At 34.2% G+C, this 17145-nt stretch overlaps 1 protein-coding gene across 2 annotated transcripts in view; it reads right to left on the reverse strand.

Annotated features, from left to right (window-relative positions):
- Positions 1 to 17145, reverse strand: part of LOC148620156 (short-chain dehydrogenase/reductase family 42E member 1-like) — a 67262-nt gene that overhangs the window by 16626 nt on the left and 33491 nt on the right. For both annotated transcript variants that reach the window (XM_088580781.1, XM_088580782.1), the window contains exon 6: positions 6743 to 6886. In XM_088580781.1, coding sequence (XP_088436907.1) covers positions 6743 to 6886 — 144 coding nt within the window. The remainder of the gene's footprint in view (positions 1 to 6742; positions 6887 to 17145) is intronic.

The following is a 17145-nucleotide window of genomic DNA, read 5'->3' on the forward strand; positions in this document are numbered from 1 at the left end:
AGACTTCAATAGTTGTGACATCATGCAAGGACATTTATTCAAAGTACTATAGGAGACTATTCTCATAATTATTTCAAAGATTCCTAGCACCTAGGGCCAGAACTTTAACAGAAAACATTGAATATAACTGTTTCCATCCATTTCTAATTAGTCTGACTACCATAAAATCTTTCGAAAATATTGCAGTTAAATACACAATAATAATAAACCAAGATGAAAAAACTTATGCATCAAGACCACACTTATCACAATATATATATATATATATGTTTTAAATTAGTCTAGTAACATTCAGGCTTAATTTATTTCATTTTGTATATTTCGAAGGTTGGAAGTCTAGACTTGTCCTCATAAATGGACATTTTTTCTTTCTAATAAGCCTCGGACCTTGAATATTCCGTGTAATATCCTATAATTTGTACTATTATGATACACAAAAAAGGCTTAAAGATTAGATTGGTTTGGACAAAAATTAATATTTTGCTAAATGAATCGTTTACTGTCAATTTGACCTCATAGAATCAGACTTTAGTGCTCAACAGTTATACGTCTAAAAGATCCTATAAAGTCAGTGTTGCCCTTCTAGTTCAAATGATATCATTTATTTCAATTCTAATTAGTCTGGAAAATACATAGAAAAAAACAGAAATGGGAAAGACAACAACTGCACAAATCACAAGTACTAACATTGGACTGGGGCATATACTGTTAACAAATGAGGAGAGGTTCAATTAGTTTGTGGCTACAGGTCTTTTAAAAAGAAAATATTGTGAACTGACATATTTTTGGGAGTGATATTCTTTTGCTAACTTTTTGAGCAAGAGGAAATTGTGAAAATAAATACCTGGGAATAAGTCTTGTCATTATTGAATACATATAAAACAGAGACTAAGTTGTGAAACAAGTAGGAACAAAATAAAATTGATATCCTGAAACATGAAAATAGTCATCAGCAAAAATAAGTTGGTTTACAGAACCAATTTACCACTGCAATCTTTTAAATGACTGAACAGCAGGACTACTGTGCTCTTGTACTTTGCCCCACAATAATTTACATCCTTCTAAAAATAAACCTGTCTAAACCACTCCTTTACTAGAAACTAGTCAAAACCATGGAAATCTAAAAAGCTGTGTAAATCGTACAAAGCTTAAAACCTGTGTAAACCATACAAAACTGGAAACCTGTGCAAACCATATAGAACTTGAAAACTGTAAATCATACAAAACTGGAAACCCATGTAATCATATAAAACTGGAAACCTTTTAAACCGTACAAAAACTAAAAAACCTGTGTTAACAATACAAAACCCTGGAAACCTGTGTGAACCATACAAAACTGGAAACCTGTGTAAACCATACAAAGCTGGAAACCTATGTAAACCATGCAAACCAGAAAACCTGTGTGAACCATACAAAGCTGGAAACCTGTGTAAACCATACAAAACAGGAAATCTTCTAAACCATACAAAACTGGAAACCAGTGTAAACCATAAAAACTGGAAATCTTCTAAACTATACAAAAACTAAAAAAACCTGTGTAAATCATACAAAACTGGAAACCTGTGTAAACCATACAAAGCTGGAAATCTGTGTAAACCATAAACAAGAGGCTCAGAGGAGCCTGAATTGCTTACCTGGTTAAATTTTTGCCTTTTAAGGGCAATAACTCTAACAAGGAGTTGTCAGACAATTTTGACTCCATTTGATTCATTGGACACATTTGTAAGCCTTATAATAAGGATCATTTCAGCAATTGAAAGCTATTGGCTAAACCTAACAGATTTGGAGATGTATGCAAAAATCTGCTGTCTGACCCCATTGTTCTTTTTTTTTTTTTGAAATGGCAGCCATGTTTTTTCAGCGATCAAAAATCTGTCATTTTGTTAAGGATACCCTATAAAACAAAATGTCAACTTTCATTGAATTCTGTAGAGCAGTTTCTGAGGAGAAGATTTTTTAAAGTAATAACATCATGAACAGAAAAAATGTCAAAAAAAGGCAAAAACCCCAACATGGGTCAACAAATTTTCACCAAAATTTGACCACAGATAGATCTCTTCATGCTGAATAATTTTACCCCATGTCAGATTTTGGTTAAACCTAACCGTTTTGGAGATATATGCAAAAATCTGCTGTCTGACCCCAATGTTCAATTTTTAATAATAGCGGCCATGCTTTATAACAGATCAAAAGTCTAAATGGTCATTTTGTTAAGGATGCCCTTTAAAATAAAAATACCAACATTCATTGAATTCTGTAGAGCAGTTTCTGAGGAGAAGATTTTTTAAAAGTAATAACATCATAAACAGAAAAAGGAAGATTTTTTAAAATGATAACATTAAAAACAGCAAAAAACATCCAAAAAGGGCAATAACTCCAACATGGGTTGACAGATTTTCACCAAATTTTGGCCACAGATAGATCTCATCATGCTGAACACTTTAACCCCATGTCAGAATTCAGATAAACCTAACAGTTTTGGAGATAAATGTGAAAAACTACTGTCTGACCCCTATTTTCTTTTTTTAGTAATGGCTGCCATGTTTTTCAACGGAACAAAAATCCTCATATCAGTTCTATGCAGAATACCCAAAGAAACATTCATACCAAATTTGGTTTCAATTGGTCAAGTAGTGTCAGAGGAGAAGATTTTTGAAAGAAATAACATTAAAAATAGCAAAAATTGTTGAAAAAGGACAATAACTCCAACATGGCTTAACGGATTAAAACCAAAACTTGATCAGATGTAGATCTCAGGTGAGCTAAAAATTGAAGTCATCACGGTATCTGTGAGCTGTGAGCAATGCCTCACTAGTGATATCCCATTTTCCATCGCATTATAATATAAGGAAAATTCAGTTTCTCCATATGAAGCATTGTTTAAAATATCAACCGCCTGTGATTTACAGAAGCCAGAAATGTTGTTATAATGAAATGACAGACACAGGTAAAATAGTATACTACCCTCCCCTACAGAGCAGGGAATAAAAACTAAAAGATATCAAACCAAACATTAATACTTGTAACCTTGAAACCCAGCAAATTTCTGGGAAGAAAGTAAACAGACAGAGCAGCAATAATCTGACCACGACATTGATAAAACATTTAACAGTTTGGCGTAATTGATTAATTATACAGAAATATAAAGCACTATAATCACTTATAATGGGTTGCTGTGATTGAGTTAGCCGGTAGGTATAGAGTAATACATCTTATTGTCTTTCTATCGTTGATCAAGATAAATTGACACAGCTACAGAATATCGCCTGAAATACTATGTCACTGTTCTTTCCTAGGTTAGCACTTTATATGGTCAATATTTACAATAGTTATGGTGGTATCTAACCACCAAATGTCATGCTGGTCTTAAGGGCAGTGAATTTTTCATAAGTTTTATTTTATATCTTCAAGAGGTACATGTTTTAATTTGTTTGATCTTAAATTTTTGACATATCAATTTAATAAGGTATGGTGTATATGTCAAAGAGACAACAACCACACCAGGATGGAAATGCAGCCCAAGGTCATCCATTGGTCTTCAGTGAATGAACAAGGAAATCCTCATACCACAGGGCAGGCTGAAGCTGGCCCCAAAACATCATTATACACAGGTACAGGGAAAGAGTTGCCCCTATATACGCAAGTAACATAAAAATATTGACTGTTAGTTCTGCTAAACTGAATGATAGAACATATGGAAGAGTTGATGAAACTCTAAATAAAATGTTGAACCTGTTGGTTCATGGAACAGGCTATCAAAAGGAAAGCATTTAAAATCTATTCCAAAACAGACTCTCAGACAAACGTTTTTTTTCCGTAAATGCTGTATACAAGGTGAAACTGAAGGAGTTTAGAAGTCTTGGATTGAGTTGGTTGTAGATCTATTGAACCATCTCTGTTTGCTTTGTAAACAAGCCTTAAGGAGGTAAACCTAGGGTAAGAGACATAACTCATAAAATCAGTGACATGTTTGTATCATATTCAATTTCACCACAGACTATCAAGCGTTTATTTGAAACAGAATGAAATCAGTCCAAGCTACTTTTATGCTTACATTAGATTGATGTAAAATGCTGAATACAAATATTCAAATGGTTTGTAAGAGTTGTGTCCCTTACCCTAGGTCTACCTCCTCAACTTCAAGTTTACATAAGGACTGGAACAGTCCAATTTTACAGAATTTTATGCAGCACTCAGGTACTCCGACATTCCTCAATTGTACAGTCCTTGAGTTCTGAAACATAGCTGACAAGGCAGACTTCTACCCGACATCTTTACAAAGATGACACGCTACACCTTCATAAAATGTCTTCAGATAAAAAAAATATTTATAAAACTTTGATACATAACCTTTATTCCATATTCAAGATTAATTTTAAATTAGAGCCGGAGGTTAATTAGTTCAGGGCCCACGGGTATTATAAACTAAGATCAAGGCCAGCCGAACATACTATTTGATGAAACTTTACTAAATAATTTAGTATTCAATTTAATTAATTAGATTTAAAAACTAAACTAGATGAATTGGATGCCTAAAACCTGAATCTCTTTATTGGAAAAAGTTAATGCCCTAATTTAGAGTCTATTGTAAATTTGCATCGCAAGCAAGTCTACTTAAAACCAGACATCTCCTGTGGGTTAGTAAATACGGTTAAGCTCACTGCTTTAATGCCGCAGTTTTAGTAGGGTGTAGAAAATGTCTAATTGTAAAGAGTCCCAAAACAGTTAGACATGAAAATGCAATTTGTAAGTGAGCCATATTTAATTACAATGTCCTTTCATTTGGAGTCAATATCCACAAAAATCTTGGAGGTAAAGACTCAGTCAGTATCCTAATTACTACTTTAAAACAATTTTTTAATGCTGAGGTCAAAACAACAAAACATGCACCTATTGACCACCATATATATTTGGATTAAAATCTGAAACAGGTAGTGCACAATGAACATGTGTTGAAGATTCTGTAAAAGTTCCATTCACTGTTGGGGGGGAGTAACCAATAAGAGATAAGCCAATGTCCCCATACTCATGAATGATAAAGTCCATGTTTTACAATGCAAAATCCTTAAATTGATTCAGGTCAAAATCTTAAAAAAGGAGGTGTGTAATGGGAACATGTAATAAAGATTCTGTGAAGGTTTCATTCAGTTCGATTCAATGATCTTAAAGGAGTAATTGATAAGAGATGGGTCACCCCATGTCCTCATATTCAAAGTCCATGTTTTGTATGTGAAACCCCCAAATTGATTAGGATCAAAATCTCAAAGAAGTGGTACACAATGGAAACATGTATGGTAATAAATATTCTGTGAAAGTTTCATTAAGTTCCATTCTGTGGTGTAGGTAAAGTAGTGAATAAGCGATGCCCCCTCCCCTTTTATACAGGGAGGAAATATGGATGGAGGACAGACTATATACCCCTCAAAGTGTGGGAGGAGGTATAATAAGCACTTTCCTGCTGGTACACATCAGCAAATTTCATGACAGGAAAGTCAAAGTCTAACAGAGTTTGCCCACTGGGCAACCTAATTTTGGATTTCCTGTCTGTTCATAAAACATATCATAAGGACAAGTAAACTTCACTGTGGGCCAGATCAGTTTTGGCAAAACTAATCAGCTTGACCAGTCAGACAAATTTCTTATATCTACCACTGCAAAATACATGTACTCAATAAGAAAATGTGATGCAAGTGGCAAAATGTCAGGCATAATATAGTTGATGACCTTTAGACACGCTCTGGTATACTGTAAATTGAGAAATCATCAAATTTTTTTCTACAATTGCAAAAAAAAAATAATGGAGATATTAGTGCAATACTAGTATTCAAGACTGAAACATTTTTAGAAATCTGAGAATGGAATTGAATTATACACATATACTGTTTAATGAAGAGACCATAAAAATTGATTTGGTAAAATATAATTTTAATTTATCTTTAGCTGTTGTAGGTTACAGACCACCAATTCAACCAATGAGCATTTGGAACGTACGCAAAAATAGTCCTACGCAGAAATTACCCCTGTTCCTCATAGTGCTGTGAAAAAAGCTCTCATCTCATTTAAAAAATTTAAACAGTTTCTGAAAGGAAAAACATTTCTGTACATTTTATAGGTGATTTTGCTTCTTGTGATGTGAAGCCTAATCTCCATAATGATTTCTAAATATACCCCTATCTTGTGAAAACGCTGGGATTTCCCATGCTATTTATAGTCACTTCACTTCCGGTGACCAGTACTGCACTGCAAGTCTGCTAACCCCACATGCCATTCTGAGGATTGTGAGCTGACATATGTAGAATCATGTTGATATATAGTCCTCTGCAGGTTAAAGTTAAGGTAAAGTCCAGAGAAGCCATTGAATATTGTGAAATTAGCATAGAAGCCTATGGGAAGTGGAATTAGTGGTTTTTAGCCTGTAACTCAAGCTTAGTGACAACTTTCCCCAGTATAAACATTATAGATTGCAAAGGTCAGGTTCAATGAAAAAATAAATATTTTTAACGTAAAATGGCAAAAATCTCTTTCCATAAAAATTCCCAATTACACAGTATATAAAAAAGAAGTGTTATTACTCTATAAGGTTCACTCAAATAAATGAAAGAAACATTTTTAACACAAAATAAAAAAAAATTTTGCTCCACAAAAATTACCAATTATACAGGATAGAAAACAAGTTGCAAAAAATCTACAGCAATACTAAAAGTGATAAAGTAACACATAAAAAAACCCATGATATGATTACCAGTGTTCTCGGTGTATGTCTTTTCTCCCCCGGACCATATATTCCTGCCAATCTCAGAGCACAAGTACACAGACCTTCTAGTCCATTGGCATCCATAACCTTCTTCTCGGCAATACTCTTAGTTCTGGAATAATGGTCTGGATGCTGTTAATAGAATTTGAGTTGAAAAAATTAATTTACTTGAGAATTATGCACCTAAAGCACAAATATGACTGTGCCCTCTTTATTGGTTTTTCAAGTCCAAGAACCTGGCTACTGACTACCCCACCCCCCCCCAAAAAAAAAAACCAACTTCATTCCATAGGGACAAACTTTAAACCAAAAATAACAAAAACTAAAATCCCTCAAAGCTGTCCTAGCAGGGTAGGCATACCTACAGACTGCCATGTTCAAGGTATGGTCTAGTCAGGGTTAGTCATTTTATGTGGGTTAAATTGTTATTGCTTTCAGTAGCTGTTGCCTGAACGTATACTTTGACCCTTGATCTCCAATACTGTGAAAGTACTTTAATTCGTGGATATCAATTTTCATGGATTAGGGAAGAAATACATTTTCGTGGCTTCTTGAATTCGTGGTTTTGGTTGGTTTGTTTGTTGGGGTTTAACGTCTGAGCAGCAATATTTCAGTTATATTCAGACAATGAACATGAAATTGATGATAAAATGAACATGAAATGATGATGAAATGAAAAAGGGATGGGACACAAGGACAATGGGGTCAAAAAATTTTGATTGCCACTGGCAATAGGGAGAGGTGGGTAGGATCGAGCAATTTAGCTTCCTGTGGTGGAGCCCTATGGTTCCTACTCCGGGAGAACACCACAGTAGGGTTCTTTAATGTGCGAGGAACGTGGCATCTTTCCCAACACGGTGCACCACTATGGTTTGCGGTCAGGTTTTCCGTATTATAGCCTGACAACCCCAGCATGTAACATGTCAGGGGTACCCCATTCCACCACCTGAGGCACACATCCCAGTTGCTCTGTGGGCAGAGCGCCCTAGCCCCCGGCTAGGGTTCTGAGCACTATTTAGTCGCCTTTTACAACAAGCTTAGCGCTGCTGCAGGCCTATTCTTTTAACACCTGGACCTACATGGGGCTCATGGTTTCAGTATACACATTAATGGAAATCTCCATTTCATTGGGAACCAAATTTCATGGTTTAGCTTACACACGAAAACCAGGAAAATTGGTACCCCACGAACAATAGTACTTCCACAGTATTTTCATGCTTAATCAAGGATTTATAATGTACAACTTTACCTGGAACCTTTTGTAGAAATATATTAACAAGGTAAAATATAATTGGCAACATACCACCAGAAAGTACCTTATGGGTAAAAACTTTTCACTTGGTTAAGGGTATCAAAAATGTCTTCTGGATATATTAAAGTAGGAAAACTGATCAACAAAGATTTATTCTAAAAATCTCAGCGTTGACATACAGTGTTTTACTTTCCATAACAGGTTGCTTTTCACAAATGGTGGACACAATATTCCATAAAAGCAGACATAATATCAGCAACCTAATTTGTATTTAAATGACAGTAGAACATACTTCTTTAACCAATTACGTCACAGTTAATAATTAGTTTCTGTTTTCAAAATATTTGTTTTCAGTTGCAGCAGTGTCAACCCACACAGATATTGTGCAAGACTCATACAAGTTAAAATTTAATTTCATCAATTTTATTTTATCTTTATCCATCAAAACTTCAAGCAAATTTTACACAATTTGCTTTTGAAAATATAGAGGTTTTAAAGTTACAGCATGTTACTAGTAGTTTTGTCTATTTTTCTTAACTTCTTCTTTATTTCTTGACCATTTTGAAAGATTGGGGTGTAAATGTAAAAAAGAAACAAACAAACAAACAAACAAAAAACCAAGAGGATTCAAAGCCAAATGTGCTACATATGATAATCATATGGTGCTTGATTCATATGATAATCATGTGGTGCTTGATTCATTTGATAATCACATGGCGCTTGATTCATTTGATAATCATATGGTGATTGATTCATGATAATCATGTGGTGCTTGATTCATTTGATAATCACATGGTGCTTGATTCATATAACAGTCATTTAGTGTTTGATTCATATGATAATCATGTGGTGCTTGATTCATTTGATAATCATATGGTGCTTGATTCATATGACAGTCATATAGTGCTTGATTCATATGATAATCATGTGGTGCTTGATTAATATGACAATCATGTGGTGCCTGATTCATTTGATAATCATATGGTGCTTTGATTCATATGACAGTCATATAGTGCTTGATTCATATGATAATCATGTGGTGCTTGATTCATATGACAATCATGTGGTGCCTGATTCATTTGATAATCATATGGTGCTTGATTCATATGACAGTCATATAGTGCTTGATTCATATGACAGTCATATAAAACTTGATTCATATGACAATCATGTGGTGCCTGATTCATATGACAATCATGTGGTGCTTGATTCATATGATAATCATATAGTATTCATATTGGCTGTATACTCTCCAACCTTCAACATGGACTTGCCCCGTGCAGGTCCGGGTGTTAAAGGAATAGGCCTGCTGCAGCGCTAAGCTTGTCGTAAAAGGCGACTAAATAGTGCTCAGAACCCTAGCCGGGGGCTAGGGCGCTCTGTCCACAGAGCAACTGGGATGTGTGCCCTAGATGGTGGAATGGGGTACCCCTGGCATGTTACATGCTGGGGTTGTCAGGCTATAATACGGAAAACCTGACCGCAAACCATAGTGGTGCACCATGTTGGGAAAGATGCACGTTCCTCGCACGTTAAAGAACCCTACTGTGGTATTATCCCGGAGTAGGAACCATAGTGCTCCACCACAGGAGGCTAAATTGCCCCCACCCTACCCACCTCTCCCTATTGCCAGTGGCAATCAAAATTTTTCAACCCCATTGTCCTTGTGTCCCATCCCTTTTTCATTTTATCATTTCATGTTCATTTTATCATCAATTTCATGTTCATCATCTGAATATAGCTGAAATATTGCTGCTCAGACGTTAAACCCCAACAAACAAACAAACAAACAATCAACATGGACTCACACAAAACGGTAATTTTTTATCTGCCCCTATCAAAAAAGTTTGTAAGAGCTGTACAATACCTACTAATAGAAAGTCTAAAGCTAAAATAGCAATCTTATCTAATTTTTTACATTGTATATAAAAACAGCTAAAGTAAATAACGAAAATTGGAAGAAATAACTACAAAGCAAGTTCCCGACTTGGCCGTGGTTTCCCTTTAATTCACAACCATATGTCATCATTTACATCTGAAACTTCCCAGTTTAATCAGTAAAACATGAACCCAAATTGCTGACCATGATCAAGAAAACAAACCTTTTTATTAAATCAACAAAAATCCTTACACAATAATGTTAAGAAAACCTAATTTTTTTGTTGTTCACTTTGTAAGAGTTTCTAATATCAGCTTTTCAAACAAAATCTATTGAAGTCAGATCCATATTGCCGGATATTAATGTCAACAAAAGAGTTCTTCATAAGAAGTACTTAAATACAATTTTCTATGGGAGAAGTCTTAATCTTAATGCTATAATAGGCAAACAAAATAACAATTAATATGGTCTGGCACTGTCACATGAAAATGGATACATCACCAGTGAGTGAGAAAATTAGATACGATTGCTATTTTAGCTTGTGTAAGGAAATTGCTATTCCATTCTATTCATCATATTGTCAGGTTAAAGTGATATATATTCAATATATATAGGTACATTGTCGAAAATATTCACTCTTTTGTCATACTGTCAAATTTCATACACAAAACAAAATCTGCTGATAGCATATATTTAATTTTGTTCTATTTCAGCAGTACAGAAAAGTTGAAGAAGCAACTAAGGAATAGCTAAATACTGGAGATAATTGTAAAGGATCCTTTATTAATGATATATCATACAACCAAATTTGATTGTTTCACACTCTGAACATGCCGTGATGACTAATACTAAGGTTCATCCAAATACCACATGTAATAGAAACTTAAAAAGAAACAGCAATGAACCTCTATTGCCCTTTACTGTATTCCATGGTATATTTTTCGCAGACTGATTAATTGTCGCGGATATATTGGAGAGATTGTATCATGTAAATGAATTACCACTACAATATTGTAACTTGATGTTGTTTTCCAAAGCCGATAGTGTCCAGAAAGTAAATAAAGTATATTCGATTATTTCTCATTGTTATAGAAACAATAGAAATAATGTAATAAAGTGCTTCATAAATGTCAGATACTGACTAGAAGATGAATGAAATGTTCCTTTTTTGGCTTAAATATAAACAAACTAAAGCCAAAATTGGTTCGGAATTTATATTAACCGATTCCGACTTTGACAGACCGTCTTCATTATATTTTGTGGATTACCATAACCTAATTGTATCCATGTGTTGTTTTTATATTATTTTATGGGTTTTAGTATTATTTTGATAACAGTCTAGAAAGCTTCCAACTGGGAAAGGTTTTCAATATTATTTCCTACTTGACTCAGTCATACTTGAATGTCTTTACATTTTGGGGAAGTAATTAAATGATTTAAATTGTCACCAAATGCTGCTTTTAAATCGAGTTAAAACCTGTCTGAGACTCCAAAATTGAAATTAATGTTTTTTTGAATGCTGTAAAATCATTTCTGAAGTATATCATGCGAAGTAATGGAGCATTCTATGACAGCTTTTAAAACCTTTAATTACATTTAAGGTGACATTAAGGATAATTGTTCAGAAGAGAGATACACTCAAGATTTCAAATGCTTACTGGGTCTCAACTGATGTAAGCAGAAAAACAATTTGCTAAAACTTCTAGATCTATAGCATACACATTATAGACTTCAGGTGCAGCTAGATCAAGGCCTTGTCATTTTAAATATAGTTAAAAGAGTTGAAAGTTGTCAGAGAATGTATCAATACCGCTGTAGTCAAGCCTAACAGGTCTGACAATTTTCAACAAACCCACACAGCAAGGTCGCTCAAACTTCATACTCAAAAACTTTTCTCTGTAGACCTGAAACGTAATTGCATGCTGTCCAGGTTATGAAAATAAAAGCACTACTAATAAATAATCTCCACATCTCTTTCTTGTGGGCTGTACTAATTTGCATAAAGAGGTTGGGTTTAGCTCAAAGTATCTGTAAGGCAGAGTTGTGTAAGTTCTGAAACAGCAAATATACCTCTGTCCAGGAAATTGACTAAAACAGAATTGGTATACAAATGTTTTCAACATTAAAGTTTGCTCATTAACACATTTTTTACCAAATTCTAAGCTGATAGTGTATCAGAAACTTAAAATTTTCATGTGTTGTTATGCTAAGAAATACCCCCACTTATACATGAAGTTACAACATATACCCCCATCTATATAAAGCCACACACCAAATTTAAAATTAGTCCATCCATTAGAACCAAGATCATTTCCACGAAATTCTGATGGACAAGGTGATTTCAATATACCACCCACTTGTTAAGAAAGGTATAATATCAAGTAGCCTGAGAACAGTAATATCAGGTACCTAAAAGAAAACTGGTATTTCTAAGAAAAATCAGGTCAACCAGAATCACTTCAGGTTATTTTTGACAACAGGATGACTCAAATTCCAAGCCCAAACATAAAGAATATATAATAACCAATATTTTTCTAGTCATTGATTTTATAAGACATTATCACATATTGAATTGTAATAACACCAACTTTGCATGTGTAATAAAAGCATTGTCTTCTGTATGTTATCTACCCCCTAGGGCAATAACATTTTAAGAAGGCAGAGAACATGTTATTAGCCCTCTGATGAGCCTCACTAATGTCACTCCTGACCACTGTTCTCATGTATTCTGTTTTTTTTTAGATATGTCCCAATATGTCTCCCATCAGGCATTGTTCAACGTGTCATAGTTTTCCTTTCTTCTTTGGTCTACCTCGGACTTGACTTTTTATGCGCAACTCAGTGGATGTTTCTAGAAAAGCAGAGGACGCTTACCCTACCGGTGCACCTGGTTCATACTTCCAGTTTTTAGTGGAGTCCGAGTTGCTTATTTGCTTTTGTTACTTTGTATATATGATTTCAGTTACTTTACGTTCTTTGTTGTGTATGTCGGTTTTCCATGTCTGGTCTTTGTCCCTGGATTACAGTCTTTTCATTACCGCTTTAACCTTGGTTTTCTTGATAACTCTTTGACATTACAGTTGATTTGAGGTTCAAGTCATTTGAAATCATCTAAACATTTTTGATATCACAACAGAAGAATGAAGTAGAAAATATCAGGCAGTAAGAACAATGGAAGTAAAAAAAATTTCACAGAGCACAGCATAATAGGACCGCAGTGGTCGAACCCTGAACAGTTATGGCAAGTGTGGACACAATTTATTTGCACTATTAAGCATAGGGACTTACAATTTATTACAGACACAATTACTGGTTTGGACACTATATTGCACACAATTTGAAATTCGAATAAAAATTTTCAAAATCTGACCAAAATTAAAACAAGTCAATGTTTTGAGGTGTGGCCCTTTGAACCCTTATAAATCAAATACCATAAGAGATATCTGTAATCTGATTGAAAAATGCAGGCAGGAATTTTTGTATGGAATCCAATAATTTCTATCTTCAAATCGGACCAAAAATAAAAAGTCTATATGAGGGGAGTGTGGCCCCTTTGACCCCTTATAATTTGAAAACAGTCCAAAAGGAATCAAATCTGCTGATGCAGTTGCCTACCAGACATTCTACATTGGGTTTTAATGAAACACTTATTTTTACACTTTCTGGCCCCTTATTCTAAGATTGTAAGGGCCACAAAACTCCAAATTTAATAGGAACCTTCCTTTAGTGGTTAGTAAAATCATATCAAAACTTCATAACAACTGGTCAACCATAACTAAAATTACGTCAATGACACAGCATACCAATATACAACCGCAAATTTTTTGCAGTTGTATAAAAACAACTCAGCAATATGTCTCCCGACAGGCAAATAAAGTTAAAGTGCAAAAAGTCCCATAACTCCTTTCAAATTCCTATCAAAATGGAGGTGCAATATGATCAACTACAAACAGTGAATAACAATCCTTCAAAAATTCAAACAAAATCTGTTAAGTAGTTTCTGAGGAGTTGCGTTCATAAGTGTAACTGGATGGATGGATGGATGCATGGAAGGAAGCACGGATGGACGGAAGGGAAACCAGCATTTCTATATCCCCTTCTGTGTAGCAATGTGTAACAAAAACTGCTAATAAACAATCATCGTACTGGGTAGTGATGCTGCTATAAGCACTTAACAAGCCATATTCAATATAAACATGAATAATTTACGGAATCGACCACACACACTTCTTTATTCACCTGCTTTCCACTTTATTGTGTCAACATGAAAGTTGGAAAATAATTCATTACTAGTGTAAAAATATTTGATAAAAAGATTAATACATGGCTATTCAAACATTGCCCTTTTTATCAGCCCTTAATTGATATCATCCCTTGGGGCTGATATCAAGATCTCAGGCTGATAACAAGGGCAATATTAATAGGGCCATGTATTAATCTAAAAATATCAAGAACAAGAGTCCTCATGAAGCATGCTCCAAATTCGAAGACACCAGTACTTGTATGATGATATATTCTAATGGAACAAAAACACAGACACATTTGGACCAAATTGGACACAGCGCAATATACTAGAAATTCATGGAATTTCAAAAACACAATTTAGTTTCAGAGTGTAGTGTAGACAAAGTTCACATTTGGGGACACTTTAAAAGCACCAGGGTAATGATATTATTCCGTTCACTTTCCATGTCTCAATGAACTTTCTGAAACCCATTATTAAATTACGACTAACCAGAACACATGATTTGACGCCCAGTCTAATCAACTTAATTACTTTTTTTACTTCATTCGGATGAAATATTTACTCAGATGAGCAAATAACAATAGACCTTTGCATCTAAACGATTTTTTTGTCTTTTATAATTGAGTCATTTACTAAAGTCTGAGCGAAATAATTCAAGTTTATTCTAGTTGTCAGAGCATCAATAGCCAATGTTTGGGAGAACCTGCCCAGTTTGAAGATATTGCTTAAATAGCGAAATAATGCCGAAGAAAATTACTAGTATTGAGAAAACCTTTAAATGAAAACACAAACATTCTAGTTATGCATAGAGCAATAAACCAATTAAGTGTAATTTCTCCAGCTATTGCGTGATTTTATCGGTATAATGGACAAATAAAGAAGTCAAAAAGGAAGAAAGAACAAAGAAAAGAATGAGTGATGATGTGAAGGAAACAACACTGAACAATTAAAGACCAATGAAATTTTATTGTCTTTGGAAATTTGGGGTTTGGGGGTATCTTAACTATCTATGAGATACCGTCCAACAAAAATATTTACAGCCAAAGTGTTGAAAATGATTAAATAATTGCCACTGATTACTACAATAACATTTTTGGTGTCAGTACATGTAATTTCAGAAGTGTAAAAAATAAATCATTCATAAAAATATCATAACACAGTTTGTTATATTTTAATGATGAAAAATAAACAAAACAAAATGTTATTAGGTCTGATTCTAATATGACATGCTTATAAGCTCCTTTGACCAAAGCCATGGTAAAAAAAATGGTAAACACATGACCTAAATTTCACGCACGCTCAAGCTGCATCTATTCAAAAATATAAAGAAACTAGACCTACTATAACTGAAATAAATCATGGAAACTCCATTCTATCATTGTTTTACCAACGAATAGTAGATTCCTATTGATGTGTAAACTGAAAACTTCAAAACCACAAATTCAATAATCCATGAACTTGTGTTTATTCCCTGATCCACAAAAATTGACATCCACAAATTAAAAGACTTTCACAGTATAAAGATTCGCAATGATTTGGTCATTTCATATACTTCTCAGACAGACATATACTTGTGGTTTTACACCATGATATGAAAATAAAAAAGTCAAAGACAGAAATGGCCAGGTTTCCGTATAGTATGTAAACAGGAAGTAGAAGTGCGACAGACCTGAAGTTGCATCCCATGATATGGGAACCAATACTAACATTGCTCACAAAACATCTAATGGCTGTGATTTATAGTTGCTGAGAAAATTGTTAAAAAAATATTATCCCTGTCCTCCGACCCAACCAACATTCATCATTCTATACACCGAATTGCACCAGTGCAACTGACCCAACATTCGACATTTTGGATGGAAGTTGAATGATTGTGTAGCATTGTGTACAAAATATGGTCGAAGGCAACATAATGACAAATGTTCTCAATTTACAACTATAGACCTCATAGACAGAGGATAGTAGGATTTGAAATTTCTGGCATGGCTGATGAGCAATGTCAAAGGGTCATAGAGGAAATTTTATAACTCATGAACTCTAAAACTCACTTACATAACCTCAAACATCATGAGAAACAAGTGAGGAAATTTTGTTTGGATAAGAAATTGAAAAACTTGAGTTGATATTTTGCAATATTCAACTTCCTTTTCTTTTTTCTTTTTTTTTTCATCTTTCACTCGTTACAAATATCACAAATGACAAGATAAATAATCTAATTTCAATTTTTTTAAGTATGCTTGAACAGAATCAGATAAACAGCCAATGTTTGATTTGTTAATACACTGATTCTCATTTCTGATATTTTCTTCTTTTTGGTTGCACAATTACTTAAAATTAACCATTGTGCCCTTAAACACAATAGCATTGTTTTAATCAGCATATTAAACTTTCAGGCTAAGATTTCCCAATAATTGTAAAATTGAACAAACGTTGAACCAGAAATGCTGAACTGAAGCTAAACAAAACTAAAATAACCTGTCAACCTCGCTTGACAGCCAAAAACAAAAGATAAACATATCACACCATGGGAACATGCACTTTCCATTTCCTAAATGAACAAGAATATGGGATTTCATTAATAACAAGATAAAGAGAGTTATTTTCCAAACCACTTTGATTGTTCAGAGAAAAATACAAGGCCACTGGCATTGATATAGTTTGTAATTTAGGTTTATGGAACGATCCGTGCTACATAACTGGTTTACAGTTTGAAACTTGTTCCATGAACAATTCTCAGTACAAAACTAAAGCTGCTGGAAAAACAACATCACATTTGTTCCCATTTATAACTACAGAGAAATCTATCCAAATCAAACACCTTATGAACTAGGGTCTGTAGGTAGGCAAAACTTTGCAGCAGGGGGTATAACATTCTATGTTTCTGCTTACATGCCTTATAAATCTAGGGTCTGTAGGCAAAACTTCGCAGCAGGGGGTATAATTCTGTGTTTCTGTTTACATGCTCTATTAATCTAGGGTCTGTAGGTAGGCAAAACTTTGGAGTGGGGGTATAA

Source organism: Perna viridis, chromosome 4 (genome assembly GCF_037379345.1).
Source record: "Perna viridis isolate PV_CMFRI_1.1 ecotype Kerala chromosome 4, ASM3737934v1, whole genome shotgun sequence".
Lineage (NCBI taxonomy): Eukaryota > Metazoa > Mollusca > Bivalvia > Mytilida > Mytilidae > Perna > Perna viridis.